Source organism: Diabrotica virgifera, chromosome 5 (genome assembly GCF_917563875.1).
Source record: "Diabrotica virgifera virgifera chromosome 5, PGI_DIABVI_V3a".
Taxonomy (NCBI): domain Eukaryota; kingdom Metazoa; phylum Arthropoda; class Insecta; order Coleoptera; family Chrysomelidae; genus Diabrotica; species Diabrotica virgifera.
The window spans coordinates 217680246-217698640 of NC_065447.1; the positions used below are offsets into that span (position 1 = coordinate 217680246).

Genomic DNA, 18395 nt, shown 5'->3' on the forward strand with positions numbered 1-18395 from the left:
AGATGAAGTGAGAACCGATACTAAACGACATCTTAAGGGTAAATAACTGGAGTAGAGCATGGATCTGTGGAGGTGATGACTCGTCGCGCCATCAAGTGCAATTTGGATGAGCCTTAGGCTTCGTACAAAACATGCGGTCTGAAAACTAGAATGATCTATTAATTGGTCATTGGTTTAGTCTAATATTATTGTGGATACAATAAGGTCGTGCCTCACTGCAGTCTTAGAGGAAAGTGCATTTCGGCTAAAACAGGCCGAGTATCTAAAACCCAGCAACCTGATTGGACACTTAAGAAGAACAAGCAATAGATGAAGATATCCACAGGTATTATAACTTATTGCTCTTATTACAAGGAGTGTCCCCTCAAGTTTACACATGAATTAGTAGGAATATAGGGAAAATGGTCCTAGTAGGTATTTAATTCTATGTAGTTTTAGGTCCTAGTATCTTTGAATATTAATAACAATAGATTTTTGAACTCAAGAGTGTTTCAAAAAGCGTGTCAACTCGCTAAAATATTTCTTTTCTCTAATGGGCAAGCAATACTAAAAGACTTCATCGAAGCCCCCAATAAACGAATATACATAGACCCAAACTTATATGGAATCACCTGATATTTCTTATTATTTCGTGCGAATTTAAAAAAAAACGAACACATGAATTCAAACAATATTTATTTTAAAGCAATTTATAACAAATACATAGCAATTAAATAAAACAAGTATTTAACAAACAAATTGAAATTAGTTGTTTTAAAGTAAATAGCATAAAAAAATTCAATGTAACACGAATAATGTTTAAATTGTTTTTATTTTTTTTTTGTAGTCAGTGTTATCACCTCTAGTCGTTATGCACGCTTCAGTTTACGTGGGCACGCTCCTAATCAAATTATCAACATTTTGTTGTGGTAGGTTGCTCCATCCTTCAAGAGCAGCTTGTACTAGCCGTGAGGTGTTTTGTGGATTATCCTGGCAACCTCTAATTTTTCTTTTAAGCATAACCCACAAATTCTCTATAGGGTTAAGCTTGGATGAGCAAGCCAGGCCACTCCACACAAGGGATACCTTCTGCTTCAATGTCTCTAGTCAGTCTAATGGTATGTGGAAGTCCATTATCATGCAATAAAATTAAATTTTCTCCTGTTGCACCTCCCCAGAGCCTAACTACAGGTTATCAACATACCTCTGAGAAGTTAAAGTTGATTGGATGAAAATTAAAGGAGTTTTTTACGGATCACAATTCCTCTCCAGAACATTACACTTCTTGTATATTTGTGAACAGATCTGACAGTTTTCGTTCTTGCGCCTCGACCCCTAAGTACACGATTTCGTGGGTCATCTGATTTTACACAAATCCTGACTTTTTCTGAAAATAGCACATTTTGTCAATTCCCAATGTTCCAGTTTTGGTGGTGAAGACACCAATTTAGGCGATCAATCTTATGCTGCCTGGATAACTCAGGAACCCATAACTGTCTCCTGCTGTATACTTCTTGGCACGAACTCTTCTTCTTATCGTTTCAACTGAAAGAGTTACACCTGTAGCTTCCAAAAGCTGCAGGTGTGAAATGGTTGGGTGCCTTTCAGCTGAATGGATAATAATTAAACGATCGTGGCGAGCCGTTAGGGACCGTTCAAGTATTACGTAACGCAGGTTGGGGGGGGGGGGTTAAAAATCTTCAAAAATTGCGTTACGTAATACGTGAACGCCCCATTAAGGTGCGTTACGTAGGGGGGGAGGTGGGTCAAAAATCTTCAAAAACCGCGTTACGTAATACTTGAACGCTCCCTTATTACTTTTTGGCGACTTTCCCTTGCTTTATTTTTGAGCTTTCCTAGTCCTGTTACCTAGCATAGGTTTTGGACACAACACCCTATGTTACGTCTAGCTCTACAGCTATGTCCCTCTAAGAACATTAATTGCTCCACAAAACCAATAATCTTTCCCCGTTGTAAGTTCTATAACCCCATATAACGCATATTTTCGTTTTTGGACGCAAATGTTAGTTTATTTATTTTCGTTCATTTGCAACTCAAGCAAATAAGCTATACAGTACCAAGCTGTACTATCTGATTGTCTTATAGATTTGTTTATTTTCAATAAAAACCTTTATTCTTCGCAACAATAACAAGTTTTTTTCAAAAGAAATAAATATTACTTTAAAATACATGGTGATTCCATATACAGTTGAGTCCCTGAATCTTTACCCCTGCATCATCATTTAAAGCATATGAAATAAGTCGATGATAGGTCGGACTTGCTGTTGCATTTAGTAAATTTCAATTTCCGACCTATCTGTTGTAAAAACAACTTATTTTTATTTCAGTTTAAACATATCCAACTGTTATATTTTAAAAACGTATATAAGGAATTGTAAATTCATGCATTTTTGCTTCTAAAACAACTGGTTTTTGTTCCCCTAATATGAATCGTGATTTGTTATGACTAGTTTTCTCCGCCGATACCCCCCGCGTTCTCTTCGCATAGTGCATAAACTCGAAATTGTGCAGTCTTACTCAGAACGCTCTGAAGTAATGACGATATGTGTTTACGCGTTGTGTTGCAAAATTACGTGTTTTAGAAATGTATCGCTCTTTTGTTATGGTTTATGTTAACATGGTTTTCACAGAACCCTTTGTTTTCTACACACCCCCGAAGCACTATATATAATATTAATGTTTGTATAAATAAATCTCGTTTTATCTAGAATTGCGATAAGTTAAATCAATGTTAGGATCAGCCCTTATTTACAGTACACTTATTAAATAAATAAATTATCGAAGGAAATTTCCCTAATTGTCTTGTTAATTGCTCCAGTGGTCCTTTATAAATATTTTGGGGCAATTGGATGTCCATCCACTCCCCTTAAAAAGGTGGAAAGTTAGCATTAAATGCTCTCCCACCATTTCTGGTCCTTCGAGCCGGATATTGGCTATATCGCAATTCTACTCTGATTTATCATTATAAATCAAATCTCTTCCTGTTAAAATTAAACAACCTCAACAAAGTGATAGTTAAGTGCTTCAAACAAGTAGTGCAAATGAATAGGATTTTGGTAAGCTCGTTACAAATCTTTTATCTCTTGCTGTCGCGTCATTATAGACAAAGCTTCGCGCTATTATTTTCGCGCGTCGCGCCACACCGGTGATTTTTTATAATTTAGCTGCCGGTCTTATACGAGGACTCTTCAAAAAGTTCGGACTCTAAAGTTTTAGTATACCGGTCGAATTTATATTTCGCTGGACTCATACCGGGCGATTAAAGTTGGGACAATATTTTCCGAGCTCTTAGTTATTATACAGGGTGAACTAAACTGTGTTTTAGACTCTTAAGTTTTTATTTCTCGTATATTCTCGCAGAACGTTAAGTTGTGTTTTAGACTCTCAAATTTTTATCTCTCGTGTATTCTCTCAGAACTTTTATTATCTCCAAAGCTTACACACCTCTATCCGCAATGGAAGAATTGAAGAAACAACGTACACCGCTTAAGTCAAAGATCACTCGTATCTCTAACTGGTTGAAAACTAAATCTGAACAAGAGAAGGATCTCTTGAAATTCCAACTCCGTCATACTGAACTAAAGAATTGTTACGTCAAGTATGATGATATTATGGACCAGATTGAGGAACTGGACGAAACAGGCACCGAAGAACGCGATAGGGAAGAAGTCGAAGAAAAATACTTCTCAACTCTGGCAGGTCTTCAACATAGAATGGAGGCGCTACAGCCTCTTGCACCCCAGCCCAGTTCCACTTCTCCACGTCTAGCTAGTGCTAGAGTTTCTCTCCCAGAAATCAGAATCCAAAACTTCTCTGGGTCATTCTCGGAATGGAGCACATTCTACCAGCTCTTCGAGACTCTCATCATCAACAACCAGGAGCTCAACGACGTCCAACGGTTTGTGTACCTCAAATCATTTCTACGCAACGAACCTCTCCAGTTGGTGGAAAACATCCAAGTTTTAGAAGAAAACTTTGAAATCGCGTTGGACACTCTTCGAAATCGTTATGAGAACAATTCGCGCGTAATTAGTTTATATATACAGCGCCTCTTGAAAGTTCCATCCTTGGTCAAGGCCGATGCAAAGGCCTTACGGGAATTTTTGGTCACCGCAAAACAGACCGTACTCGCGCTAAAAAATATGAATGTACCAGTCGAGCATTGGGATCTCTTGCTTATAGAAATATTCTTACAAAAAGTGGACTTTACCACTCACCGGTCGTTCGAATACGAGGTAGGGTCAAAAGATATTCCCACGCTAAATAAGTTCTTTGAGTTTTTAGAGAAAAAATGCGACATTATGGAAAAGTTAAACTCTTCAGATCATAACGATAAAAAAGTTAATAAAGCTCCCTCTAAAACGGTTCTCTTCTCTTCGGTAAATGGTAAAAACAACTCTTACTCTAAAACATGCTCATTTTGTAATAATACTACACATACTATTTATGCATGCACAGATTTTGCTAATCTTCTCTTACAGGACAGGTATAAGTTTGTTAATGAAAATAAAATGTGTCGCAACTGTCTAGGTACTAAACACTTTTCTCAAAATTGTTCATCTCAACGCTTATGTACTGTATGCAGTGGTAGGCATCATTCACTGTTGCACAACGACCATGGGAATAGCTCTTCTTCTAGTATAGGTCTTCTCAAAGACAAAATCATTCAACTCCTCGCAATGTACAAAACACTTGGCCTGATGGTGAAGCCGGTCCAAGTAATTCTGTCTCTCTCTCTCAATCTCAAATGTGATGACTTCTCTCTCTGCTCTCTCAGTAAAGCGGGATGTGTTGTTAGCAACCGCTCTAGTTACTATTTACTCAAAGGATGGCGTACCCATACACGCTAGATGTCTTTTAGACAACGGATCTCAGTCGTCGTTCGTCTCTAAAGAGTTGGTTCAAAAATTAAATCTCTCTCCTTATAGCAAAAGATTGCAAATCTCTACTATCTCTGAACATAGTTCATTCTCGAACAAAATGGTCGATCTGGAAATTTTTCCATACAAAAGAAATGGTAATGGTTTCAAAGTCTCCTGTGCTATTTTAGATAATCTGACTTGTAGACTCCCTCAAGTATCCCTAAACAGAAATAAATTTAATATTCCCTCGACAGTCACTCTCGCAGACCCCTCCTACTCTGTCCCTGGAAATATAGATCTTCTTCTTGCCAGTGACATATATAGCGAACTCTTGTTAGACGGTTTGATACGTCTAGGTAAAGGACTCCCTGTTCTCCAGAATACACACTTAGGGTACATCATGTTTGGCTCTGTACCCCTTCATGCACATCATAAAAGTATTCATCATCCACAGTTGTCTCCTACACGGTCAAATGTCTCTTTATTTGTCCAGTCCACGTCTGAGGAAGATAAGCTCGATGATTTAATTCGACAATTCTTCGAAGTGGAAGAGTTGACGCCCTCTGTTAAGTCCACCACCTCCGAGGATCTGGCTGAGCAAATATTCACCAAAACGACTCAAATTTTACCCTCTGGTCGGTTTCAGGTAAAGCTTCCTCTCACTTCTGAAACGGCACATAAAAGTCTAGGCAACTCTTACAATATGGCCAAGAAAAGGTTTATTAATCTAGAAAATAAACTTTTGAAGCATGAAAGCTTATACTCTCAATACAAGTCATTCATCCATGAATATGTTTCTCTTGGGCATGCCAAGAAAGTTTCTCTTTCTCTTACAAATATTCACTTAGAAAATAAATACTTTCTACCTCACTACTGTGTCATAAAAGAAGAATCACTAACCACAAAATTGAGGGTGGTTTTTGATGGCTCCATGAAGAGTTCTAGTGACTACTCTCTTAATGATATCCTATTGAAAGGAAAAACCCTTCAGCCTGAACTTTTCGATATTTTACTTCGTTTTAGACTCTATACGTATGTCTTCACCTCCGACATACAGAAGATGTACAGGCAAGTACAAATTCATCCTGATCACACATTCCTCCAGAATATACTGTGGCGGGATTCCCCAGAACAGGACATCGAATGTCTTGAGCTTCAAACCGTAACTTATGGAACAAAAAGCGCAAGCTTTCAAAGTACCCGTTGTTTGGTGGAGCTAGCTAAAACTCACCAAAGCAACTACCCATTGGCTTCCGATGCTCTCTTAACAGGCTGCTATGTAGATGACATTCTATATGGAGCCAGTGACACCCAAACTCTCCTAAAGGCTCATAATGAGATAACTGACCTACTCAACAGGGCATGCATTTCTCTTCATAAATGGTGCTCTAACTCTAAAATGTTTTTGGAAAATGTTTCTTCTCTCTCTACAAACTCTGCCTATGTTATTTCACCAGAGAATGCTTCGAATAAGGTTTTAGGTCTCTGTTGGAACCCCAGTACTGATACATTTTCAATTTCTGTACCTCAATTGTCAATAAAGGATAATTACACGAAAAGGGAAGTACTCTCTATTATCGCTCAGATTTTTGATCCACAAGGGCTCATTAATCCTGTGACTGTGCTCGCTAAAATTATTATGCAGAAAATTTGGATTTCTAAAATCAATTGGAATGATCCCGTAGATTCAAATATTTTAAATGAATGGTTAAAGTTTGTGACTGATCTCTCTGCTCTCAAGGATATGAGTATACCCAGACCTCTTTTCTCAAGTCATGAAATTTGTTCTGTTGAAATTCACTCCTTTTCTGACGCAAGCTTGAAAGCATATGCTGCTTGCTGTTATATACGAGTTACGTACAAGTCGAAAAATGTCTCTTGCTTTCTCATTGCTTCAAAAAGCCGTATTGCTCCTTTAAAGACCGTAACGCTTCCAAGACTGGAACTTATGGGTGCTTTATTGGCCAGTAAACTTACCACTAGGGTGGTTGATATCATAAAGGACAAGTTGCCCTCTCTTAGCTCTATAAATATGTGGAGCGATTCTGAAATAGTTCTGGCATGGCTCACATCGCATCACTCTAGATGGAATCAATTTGTCGCTAACAGGGTAGCTCAGATTCAAGAAAATTCTTCTGATTCTCATTGGAGACACGTAAAGTCTAAAGATAACCCTGCTGACATCCTCTCCAGAGGAATGATGCCCTCTAACATACTCAATTCCACTCTTTGGTTTCAAGGTCCTCAGTTTTTACGAGAATTTGACCTAAATTTGTCTGAATATAGTCCCAAGTTTAATTCTGATAAATTACCTGAAGAAAGAAAAATTGTTCTTCACACTCGAAATGCTCAAGTCGATTTTTTCGTCATACTTTCTGAAAGGTACTCCAGTTTCACGAAGTATATGAGAATCATGGCTTATGTACTCAGATTTGCTAATAACGCAAAACCTCGCACCCAAAAATTATCCGGTACTCTTGGAGTATCTGAACTTCAAAATGCGGAAATGAAGATCATTAAATTACTTGAAAACTCATGTTTTTCCTCCGAAATCGCTGATCTCAAGGGCAATAAAATTATCTCTAACAAGTCTCTTCTACCACTTGCTCCTTTTATTGACAAAGATCGAATGCTTCGTGTAGGTGGACGTCTTAGTAACTTATCAGAAGTCACCTTCGATCAAAATTACCCTCTCCTCCTCCCCTCAAGAAATCATGTTGTTCGTCTTATACTCAAAAGAGAACATCTTAGACTCCACCATGCAGGCCCTCAGAATACTCTCTCCCAACTGCGCCTTAGATATTGGCCTTTAAATGGTCTGCGTGAAATTAAAGAAGATAATACCCCTCCTCTCTACTGGTCGTTGGCACGTGTGATTGAAGTCTTTCCGGGTAAAGATGGCCGCGTACGGATTGCCTCGGTTAAGACTAAGGATGGGATTTTCAAACGCACAATAACTAAATTGTGCCCCCTTCCTAGTGAAGGAGTATGTTAATCTTATGTATTAGGTTTAATAGTTTAACTCGTATTGTTATATTAAGTTGTTCACTATTACTCTTATTGTCTCTTTATGTTTTCTCTTCTTAATGCTTTGTAGTGTTAAAGCTAGTGCTTCAACGGGGGGCAGTATGTTGTAAAAACAACTTATTTTTATTTCAGTTTAAACATATTGTTATATTTTAAAAACGTATATAAGGAATTGTAAATTCATGCATTTTTGCTTCTAAAACAACTGGTTTTTGTTCCCCTAATATGAATCGTGATTTGTTATGACTAGTTTTCTCCGCCGATACCCCCCGCGTTCTCTTCGCGTAGTGTATAAACTCGAAATTGTGCAGTCTTACTCAGAACGTTCTGAAGTAATGACGATAGGTGTTTACGCGTTGTGTTGCAAAATTACGTGTTTTAGAAATGTATCGCTCTTTTGTTATGGTTTATGTTAACATGGTTTTCACAGAACCCTTCGTTTTCTACACACCCCCGAAGCACTATATAATATTAATGTTTGTATAAATAAATCTCGTTTTATCTAGAATTGCGATAAGTTAAATCAATGTTAGGATCAGCCCTTATTTACAGTACACTTATTAAATAAATAAATTATCGAAGGAAATTTCCCTAATTGTCTTGTTAATTGCTCCAGTGGTCCTTTATAAATATTTTGGGGCAATTGGATGTCCATCCACTCCCCTTAAGAAGGTGGAAAGTTAGCATTAAATGCTCTCCCACCACTATCATCGACTTATTTCGTATGGTTTAAATGATGACGCATGGGTAAAGATTCAGGTTCAGGGACTCAACAAGTTTGGTTGTGTGTACGTCTATATTCATTGATTAGACATAATCATTCTCGTTATTTGGATACCAAACTCACGCATCGATTGATTTAGTACTATTACTAACGACTTTCAGAAAAAAAAAGTCATCAGACAAAAGTTGCGTAAAATTGGGTAATACATACATTCATTTCCGGAAAGAGGTGGAATGACCCCAAGGAAAAGCACCCTGCTATATGACACTTAACATTGAGGGTAAGAAGAGACACAATGTTTTTAAAACTTTATTTAATTTAACAAAATTACAAAGTCTAATTAAGTAATTCTAATATTTCATTTTCAGAAGCAACACTGTGAGGAGTACAACCATCATTATCAGTTATTTCTTTGTTAGCACCCTTCTGCAACAACAATTTAACACAATCAGTATGGCCACAACTTGCAGCATAATGTAAAGCAGTCTGTCCATCACTATCTTTTATATTTACATCAGCCCCTGCATCTATTAACAATTTCAAAATTTCACTACTACCTCCATCAGCTGCCCAGTGTATTAGTGAAAGTCCATCATTGACAAGATCTGGCTGATTTGTTTTTAAATAAAGTCTTACTTCTTTCACATTATTTTCCTTGATATAATCTATTACTGTGAGCTCTGACTGAGGGATTTCGTCCTTGGACATGGAAGATACTTTTATCCACTGTTCCTCAGATTTCTCCAAGGGAGCATCATCGAATGTAGGATCTAATTTCTTAAGAGTGTCTATATATAGTGTCTTAGCTTCTTTCTGGGGTAGATCTCCTAGTTTATTCCAAGCATCCCACTTAGACTTTGCACGAAGATCATACCAACTAGGTTTGGAAGTCGTACAAGTGCCTTCAGTACCTTGTTTGTAATAGCCATATAAGGTAAGGAGTGTCTGATTATCGACATTGGGCAAAAGCTTCTGTAAATGACTGGCTGCTTTGTTAAAAGAAATAGTCAAGCTGTCTTCCTCATTTATATCTATACCTAATTCTTGTAAATCACTAAAATTATCTACTGCATCAGCCATTTTTTAATTTTCAGGATTTGATGGCTGTACTCTTATTGTATTTCCCTCCAATTTATGTAAATTATTTTTTGTGGCGCTTTCTAAGCCTTCACGGTTACTAAATGTAATAAAGCCGTAGTTTTTAGACAGTCCTGTTTTTCTATCAAATACAACAGTAGCTTGTTGCAGATGTCCAAACTTACTGAAATAAGTTCTTAACTCTTTTGAACCAACGGTCCAAGGAATGTTGCTCACATACAATCTGTAGAGTTGGCGAACACCATTCGTAGCCATTACTTATGATTTTCTTGAAATTTCAAGCAAGTGAATGCTGTGATCTCCAATTAAATCGTGAATGTTGAGACCTATACTGTTCCCTAAATTGTTTATATTGTGCACAATACACTCCAAGTCCCACTTTGAGAGCAAATGTTCAATAGACCAATCAGAACTTCTTTCTTGGTAAGTACAGAAGAATTTAGCGTTAATATTTATATCTAGCAAGTATGCAACTGTGACAAGAATATCCTCAAATGTTGCTGGTTCAAAGAAACAGTCTGAACCAATGATGTAATCAAGAGGACCAAGCAGATCTAAATTACCTAAAAACAATCCCCAAGTCAGTCCAATAACTTTAATGTGTTGATTAACCACTAGATTGTTAACTTGGCAACTTCTTCTAGTATGAGATAGAGATTTTGGTAGTGTGGCTGATTCTGTCAATATAACATCAGCACCACACTTAGCAGCGACGATTCCAGGAAGGGCAGTACCCGCTCCTAGTTCAACAACTTTTTTACCACAAAATTCTTCACGATTTTCCCAGATAAACCATGCAAGAACTGGTGCTGAAGGCCAGGTGTAGAATGAGTAACTTGCTTGTAGCAACTGAAACAATATGTAAACATTAAACACGTTTATTAGATTTTTATAATAAAACATTTAGAAATATAGACGTGTTTGTGTGTGTATGTTTTTCGGGGATGGGGAAGAAATGGCTAGGAAACAAAGCAAATGCACATTTTCTTTCTTTAGGGCATACTTTAAGTTATCTATAGACCTACAGTTGTTACTGCATTCAAAAATAAAAAAATATGAAAAAAATTTTTTTAAGAAACGCTTTTCTTTAGTTACGAGTGCCTAAAATTAAAAATATTATAAAAAATCAACTCGAAAATCAAAAAGCGAAAAATAAAAAAAATTGAAAAAATCTAACACATTCGTTAAAGAAAAGCGTGGCGCGTCTTCATCGAATAAACGGTTTTCGCCCCACGCTTTTCTTTAACGAATGTGTTAGATTTTTTCATTTTTTTTTACTTTTCGCTTTTTGATTTTCGAGTTGATTTTTTCTAATATTTTTAATTTTAGGCACTCGTAACTAAAGAAAAGCGTTTCTTAAAAAAATTTTTTTCATATTTTTTTATTTTTTACTTTTTAGTCTTACACTTTTCAAACATTAAAATATATCGTCATGTTCATTAAAATATGTATAAAACATATTATGATGTAGGTACAAACATGAAAAGTAGTCGAAATCGGCAAAAAATTTGAAACTTTATTGCATAACGTAAACAATTAACGTAAAAAGTGAAATTATGTATAGTTCATATAATTAGCTACAAGCTGTAAAAGTTTCAAGTTTCTTCATTGTAAAAAACAAGAGATTTTAATTATTTTTTAAAATCGTTTTTTATTTAGACGATAATTAATAAACATAAACAAGTTTTTATTGACTATTCCAATCCAAAAAAGGCTCCTGGATATGACCTCGTCACTGGAAAAATCCTGCAAAACGTAACTAAGAAAACAATCATGGCAATAACACATATATTTAATGCAATACTTACGTATGCACATTTTCCCAATCAGTGGAAAGTAGCAGAGATCATAATGTTACAAAAACCAGGAAAAGACCCCAAAGAACTGAACTCATATAGACCCATTAGTCTCTTACCTATATTATCTAAGCTATTTGAAAAAATGTTTCTACGTCGATTAGAACCAATAATAGAAGAAACAAGATTAATTCCAAAACACCAATTTGGTTTTCGTAGCAAACATGGAACAATAGAGCAAACACATCGTATAGTCAAACAAATCAGCAATGATCTAGAAAACAAGAGGTACTGTAGTGCAGCTTTTCTAGATATCAGCCAAGCATTCGACAAAGTGTGGCATACAGGACTCCTCCATAAGCTGAAGAAAAATCTTCCGTATCAATATTATTTAATTATAAAATCGTATCTGACAGATCGCTTTTCATTAGTAAAACAACAAGATGCTCGCTCAGAACTATTTAAAATAAAATCCGGCGTCCCACAAGGTAGTGTACTTGGTCCCTTACTATACCTGTTATTTACTGCTGACCTACCTACAACTAGATTGACAACAGTCGCAACATTCGCGGATGACACAGGTATTATCGCATCTCACACAGACCCCCAAAGAGCTTCGCATAACTTACAAGCCCACTTAAATAAAATAGAAAAATGGTTAAAAAAATGGAAACTAAGAGCTAATGAAACAAAATCGACCCACATGACATTTACCATGCGAAGAGAGAGCTGTCCACCAGTATACATAAACAACAAACAATTAGATACAACCAAAGTAGATACAACCAAATACCTGGGCATACATCTAGATAAAAGACTAACATGGAGAAAACACATATTCACCAAAAGAAAGCAACTTGGGCTCAAACTTCAACAAATGTACTGGATTCTGGGTAGACATTCAAGACTGTCAATTGAAAATAAATTAGTGGTATACAAAGCCATACTTAAACCCATATGGACCTATGGCATACAGCTATGGGGCTCAGCCAGCAACTCTAACTTGGAAATTATACGTTTTCAAAATAAGGCATTAAGAACCATAGTAAACGCTCCATGGTACGTCCCCAACGCAATAATAGAGAGAGACCTGAAAGTTCCCAGCATCAAAGAAGAAATCAGCAAATACAGTGAAAAGTATGAAGAAAGACTTAGTGCGCATCCAAATGATTTCGCGAGTGAATTATTAAACACAGAGGGTGAAGTTCGCAGACTTAAGCGTTATAAACCAACTGACTTACCAAATAGATTTTAGATAAATTAGAACTATTTTAAGTTTTACTTTATTTTACTAGTAGTACTATCTATACATTTGTTGATAATTTTTTTTTTTTTTTTTTTTAAATTTTATTCTGGCCTTGGTTCAGAACCTTTAGCCACGTAACTACATATGCAATTATTATTCGTTCATAACTATAAAATTGTCCAGTATACACTTAAAAATAAAAAATAAAAAAAAATAAAGCTTACAAATAACAATGCCTACCTACTATGTTAATAAATACAACTATATTAATTTTTTTTTCTTTTTCACTATGGTAAGAACTAAAAACATACATAGGTTACAAAATAATATAATTAATTACAGTAAATATCTCATTCATACATTACATAATACAAAAGAAATACCTATTCATTCAAACGATTAGTTTTACATTCACACTTTTAATTTAATTTTTTGAAGAAATGTCATAATTAGTTTAAAAATTTTAATGTTATCCACACTTAATAGCACATTTAAGTCTAGGGGAGTACTTAAACCTGCTTTCAGCAATTCTTGTAGCAGCCACATACTTGCATTGAGATTTAAGGGACAGTTAAAAAATATATGATTTAGATTAGCTATGCTAGTTCCACAGTCACATCTGCCTGTTGGGAGAACTCCTGTTGTTGATAATTTAGAAAGGAAAGTTTTCATTGGAATTCTTACCTACATGTCATAGCCTAAGAAAGTCATAACTTTAACTGATTGTTCCTAACGGAACAGATTGTTAAATAAATTGGAGTAATAAAAAATTAAAAAAAAAAAATTGACTATTCGTGTATTGTTTTCACGAATGCATATGTCTGCAAATTTTTAGTCATTTGCATTGAGCAAAAGGCAGTCAAATTAACGTCCAAAGATTTGATCCAAACGATTGAACTAAAGAAAAGCGTTTAAAAATATGGTTAAGATCTCTGATAGAAACATTATCGCAAGAGTATACTGGATTATTTAGAAGATTACATTGCTGATTTTAGTTCTTTTTGTTGTATTTTCCTTTTATTTTCTCTATATCTTTATATACAAAACGGTTCTTATTGAAACTGAATTCTGTTATTTAATTTTAAATATAATTTCAGTGTTAAATAAAAATTGTTACTAGATTATGTTTTCAGAGTGACATCATTCGTGAGATTTTTAGTACTTAACAATTTTGGCTTACAAATATCCCATTTAGAACAAGCCAATCTTATTACATCTGTCTATAAGTTCCGGAGGTAACTAGTAAAACAATCGAAATAACTTCCTTTGAAAGCGATACAATCATTCCAATGCATTATTAATTTTTCAATGCTACCCATGCAAAATGATTTATCTTTGCTTTCAAAATAGGCTTTATATTCTGAGATTACTTCCTCATCAGAGGGTATTGGGACCGTGCAAGTTCGGCAAAGCGACACCTAGTTTCTACGCTCAGCAACATTATTCGCACTTTTAATTATATTGGCCAATTATATTAGTCCTGGTTACTGGATAATTGTCAAGCCCATAGTCCAAAAAAATAAAAAAAGAAAAAATAAGATTCAGGTTATGTTATTAAAACATAAACAATTGTATGTAGTAAATAAAATTAGTTATTAAAATGCAGTACTGCAAGCAAAATACAATTAATTAAATGTACATTTATATAATAATTGCATATCATATCAATATTGTGGAGCAATATATAATTTTTCTACTTCAATGACAGTAGGTATGAAATATACGTCAATTTGACAATTTCAATTGACAATATGAATTCTTTAAGAAAGTTGCAATATTTCTCCGCTATTCTCGCACGATCATTTTTCGTATCCCCTCCAAGTACTTGCACACCGCGAATATAGGGGCCACAACCTTCTCGGAGGCTTATGGTCACTTCAGACAGTTTTCCCCGGTGCTGTCCACTCAGATGACGACTGATTTGATTTGGGAGTGAAGTGATGGATCCTTGTTTCATACATTGTCATATCAACGTAAAAACTCAGACTAATGACTAATTCTGATTAAACATGTCCAAATGGCACAGACTCATCAATTCATTGTTTTTGCTCTGGTGTGACAAAAGGCAGTGCCTATTTAGAAATCAGCTTTCTTATAACCAAATGTTCATGTATATTTGTTAAAATGCTACTTGATAACTAACTAGCTGATAGAGTGTCAGCTATTTCTTTCAACTTCACTTTGTGGTAGTTTAGAACTATTTTAAGTGTTACTTTATTTTACTAGTATTAAGTTGATAATTGGATGTAGATATAGAACAGGGAACCAACCGCCAAATTTTGAAATATTAGTTTCTGTTGTTAAATAGATTTACACAATACCCCTGCACCCAGCTCCAGAATATAAACCTTAAATAATACACCTAGCGCCATCTATTGACGAAAGGTTTATATTTTTATACAGTTTCGCGAAATAGTAATTTTAGAACAAAGATCCACAATAATCTGAAAGTTTATAAGAATGTCGAGTGGAAAACAAATATTAAATCTTTTAAAAGCCTCTGAAGTATTGCCAGGACCAATGCACATAATAAACAGCAGGTAAGTTTACAAATTATTACATTTTTATATGGATTATATAACCTCAAGTATGTTACGTGGTTCTTTTTTCAATAATGAAGTTAAGTGAAATGTAGGGGTTTGGTACTTTTTATTGTTGTTTGGTTCCATGTTCTAAAATGTCTAGTAGGAATAATATGGATTCTCTTCTTATTGGTTCTTTGTTCAGAAATATGATATTTATGGAATCCGAAGTGATGTGCACATAGGTACCTAGATGTTTTCGTATCTTGCTAAGATGTTTTTTGGAGTAGGATTGGCACGATAATATTCCTAATCATCTTATTCGATGAACACAAATTAGGTAGTCAGACATTAGTTTGGTGTTGTGTAATAAATAAAAATATATTTAGATACAGTTTTTTTATAGTCAGTTTGAAAAAAATACTGGTTACCATATAAATACGCCACTTACCTATTAAAGCTTTGTTTCAGGATAATCGTAGCTTAGGTAACAACAAAGATAGTTATCCAAATGGTAAGCAAAATGGTGCAAGTGAGGAAAATAGTACAGCTGAGGCTCATAATACAGCTATGGAAGGCCGAAACATGGATTTATCTGAAGAGAGTGACTTAGACGACAATATTGCAGAACCTGATTTTCAAAATGATGAAGCCTCATATCCAGAAAGTACCGATGATTCATGAGACAGCAGTGCAAATACGGGACACGATTCTAACAACGAAAATTATACTCAACAAGTAATCCAAGAAGAGCATTGGAAAGGAAGACCAAAAAAAGGAAGAAAACGGAAATACATTGGACAAACAAAAGCAATTCGGAGCACTTTAAAAAACACCAATAAACCATATATTTCTAAAAGAGGGTTACACGTAGATTCTAAACAGTTTATTGACTATCAACGTAACTGTAAAGAAAAATGTTATACAAAAATTAATAGTGACATCCGCAGAGAAAATTTTGAGAAATACTGGAATGTTGGTAGTTATGATCTTCAAACATCACTTATTATCGGCTTGGTCATAAAAGCCATAAAATTTCAGCAAAGATTGTATGGGCCAAAAACGAGCAAAACTTTTTTACATAATTGCTTGCTAATGACGCTATTATAGATGATGTAGGTAGATGGTTATGATGGTGACATTGATTTTGAGTTTGAAACTGAAACTGAATAATGAGGCAGATTTTGTTAAAAAGTTCTATCAAACATAATATTTGCCATTTTTTTTTTATTTTCTTTTACCTTTATTGATACCTGTTTGTAGCATTAAATATTGTTTTTACGTTTTTGTACAAGGAACCACATTACTTTGTTAGAAAATAAACGTGTTTTATTTGGTGACTTGACATTTTCTTGTGTTCCCTGAAACCCACTCGTTGCTACTTTATCAATAGAAATATTTTATGTTTTATTATAAAAAAAAAATATTCCTATTTATACATGGAACCAAGTGACTGGTTCTTTTTAAAATTGTATAAAAAATATTGAAATTTAATTTTTTTAAAAAGGAACCAAGTAGCATATTTATTTTATGGATGATATTTTTTAAACTACTTTCAGACAACAAGAGTATAAATTACCTATACTAATATTAGACGTAACCTACAATATCTTAAAATAACCGTTGTTCAAAATAATCGATTCTAACTGATGACAATCAATTTTGTTGATTTTCTCAGTTGTTACTTGATGATGCTTGGTTCCCTGTTCTATATCTACATCCAATTTAGAAAGGAAAGTTTTCATTGGAATTCTTACTTACATGTCATAACCTAAGAAAGTCATAACTTTAACTGATTGTTCCTAACAGAACAGATTGTTAAATAAAATGGAGTAATAAAAAAAAGTGAGAGAGCATAATACAGTCACCAGTGCTTTCCCTTCTACTCAAGCAGGTCGACTATTTGCTGATAGTTTCTGACTCTTTTGGCCGCTTGTTGGAACAAACCTGTTACACCAGAATTTGATTTTACTACAAATGTGAAAATCTAAGCTACTTTATCTTAGATCAAGCTACTTTAATCTAAATCACTATTGTACTTTTATAAGGAAAATAGAAACCATAGAAATAAAGTTCATTAGTAGTTAATTGTAGCAAAATGTTAGTTCACCCTTAATCCTCTTCAAATATTTTACCATATCTAAGACCCTTTTCAGAGGAGGAACTGCATCTGAGACGCAGATATTACATAAACTCAAATGGAGCTTTTCACAGGGGACACATGACCCATACAGTAGGTGAGATACTGAATTTTGTATCTCAGTCCTTCCTGTCGCCAGTAACTGAATGTGTATGACAGATGCAGAAGAAACACGCTAAATGGATGCTTTTAGATACGGATACTTTTGCACCACATTCCATAGACGCATGATTTTCTGTCAAATAGTGGTGAATGGGCAATGAAAGAAAAAAAGGTGTTTTCTGAAATTTATACTGTTGAATAATGGAGCATGCTGTATTTGATAATGACAAATTCATTTGTTTGTTACAGCCAAATCCCTGTGTATGGGATACAGCATCGCCAGATTACTACAATGGAAATAAAAATATAACTGCACTGCTACTGTTTACAAACTGACAAGCATGCTTGTGAATGCGATACAGCAGCCATCACAAATTTTGTATCTCACGTATAGTATCTCGGATACAGTATCCTGTATCCTCTCTGAAAAGGCTCTAAGAGTTCACCTATACCAGAACCTCCGAGAAACTAATTCTCTTTGACCAGAGCCTCATCAACCAAGTCTGAAGAATACCCATTTACTACAAATTATACTTTGGTTCATAGTTAAGAGCTAAAAGTACCTCTGGTATAATTATCTCCAACTTGTCTTCTAAAGGTTCTCCATTAACAGTGTACTTTGAAGAAAATACAAACTTTTTTAATTGTTCGGTCTGCACATTAGTCATTTGTATGTTAGGAAATAACATAAATGAATATCGGCAAAACTTAAAAGCAACATGAACACAGTTATAACAAATAAATACACTTACGTTCCGGAAAACTATAATAAGTTTTCAGTGTGGTTATAAAATGAGGTTTTCACTTTTTTCTTTTTTCTTAATTTTCATGCGCATGCACGTAATACTTCATTTCTGACACTGACAGTTTGACAGTGA

The 18395-nt window shown here is 34.9% G+C and overlaps 3 protein-coding genes across 3 annotated transcripts; all 3 read right to left on the minus strand.

Moving 5' to 3' along the window:
* Positions 1-8949: 8949 nt before the first annotated feature.
* On the minus strand, positions 8950-9693 carry LOC114342976 (acyl-CoA-binding domain-containing protein 6). Its single transcript, XM_028293782.1, has one exon. The coding sequence runs from the start codon at positions 9691-9693 to the stop codon at positions 8950-8952; it is 744 nt and encodes a 247-aa protein (XP_028149583.1).
* On the minus strand, positions 9259-9966 carry LOC114342973 (SRA stem-loop-interacting RNA-binding protein, mitochondrial-like). Its single transcript, XM_028293778.2, has one exon. The coding sequence runs from the start codon at positions 9964-9966 to the stop codon at positions 9697-9699; it is 270 nt and encodes an 89-aa protein (XP_028149579.1). The 3' UTR covers positions 9259-9696.
* On the minus strand, positions 9352-18328 carry LOC114342972 (histone-arginine methyltransferase METTL23). The gene is made up of 2 exons (XM_028293777.2): positions 18081-18328; positions 9352-10560 (listed from the first exon to the last, which is right to left on the minus strand). The coding sequence occupies exons 1-2, from the start codon at positions 18204-18206 to the stop codon at positions 9970-9972; spliced, it is 717 nt and encodes a 238-aa protein (XP_028149578.1). The 5' UTR covers positions 18207-18328; the 3' UTR covers positions 9352-9969.
* Between the last annotated feature and the right edge of the window lie 67 nt (positions 18329-18395).

Excerpts from the sequence above, each read along its gene's own strand:
- LOC114342976 (XM_028293782.1), bottom strand. The coding sequence starts at position 9,693 with ATGGCTGATGCAGTAGATAATTTTAGTGATTTACAAGAATTAGGTATA.
- LOC114342973 (XM_028293778.2), bottom strand. The coding sequence starts at position 9,966 with ATGGCTACGAATGGTGTTCGCCAACTCTACAGATTGTATGTGAGCAAC.
- LOC114342972 (XM_028293777.2), bottom strand. The coding sequence starts at position 18,206 with ATGTTATTTCCTAACATACAAATGACTAATGTGCAGACCGAACAATTA. Across the intron at positions 10,561-18,080 it reads TGGAGATAATTATACCAGAG|TTGCTACAAGCAAGTTACTC; the intron begins GTACTTTTAGCT and ends ATATTGTTTCAG.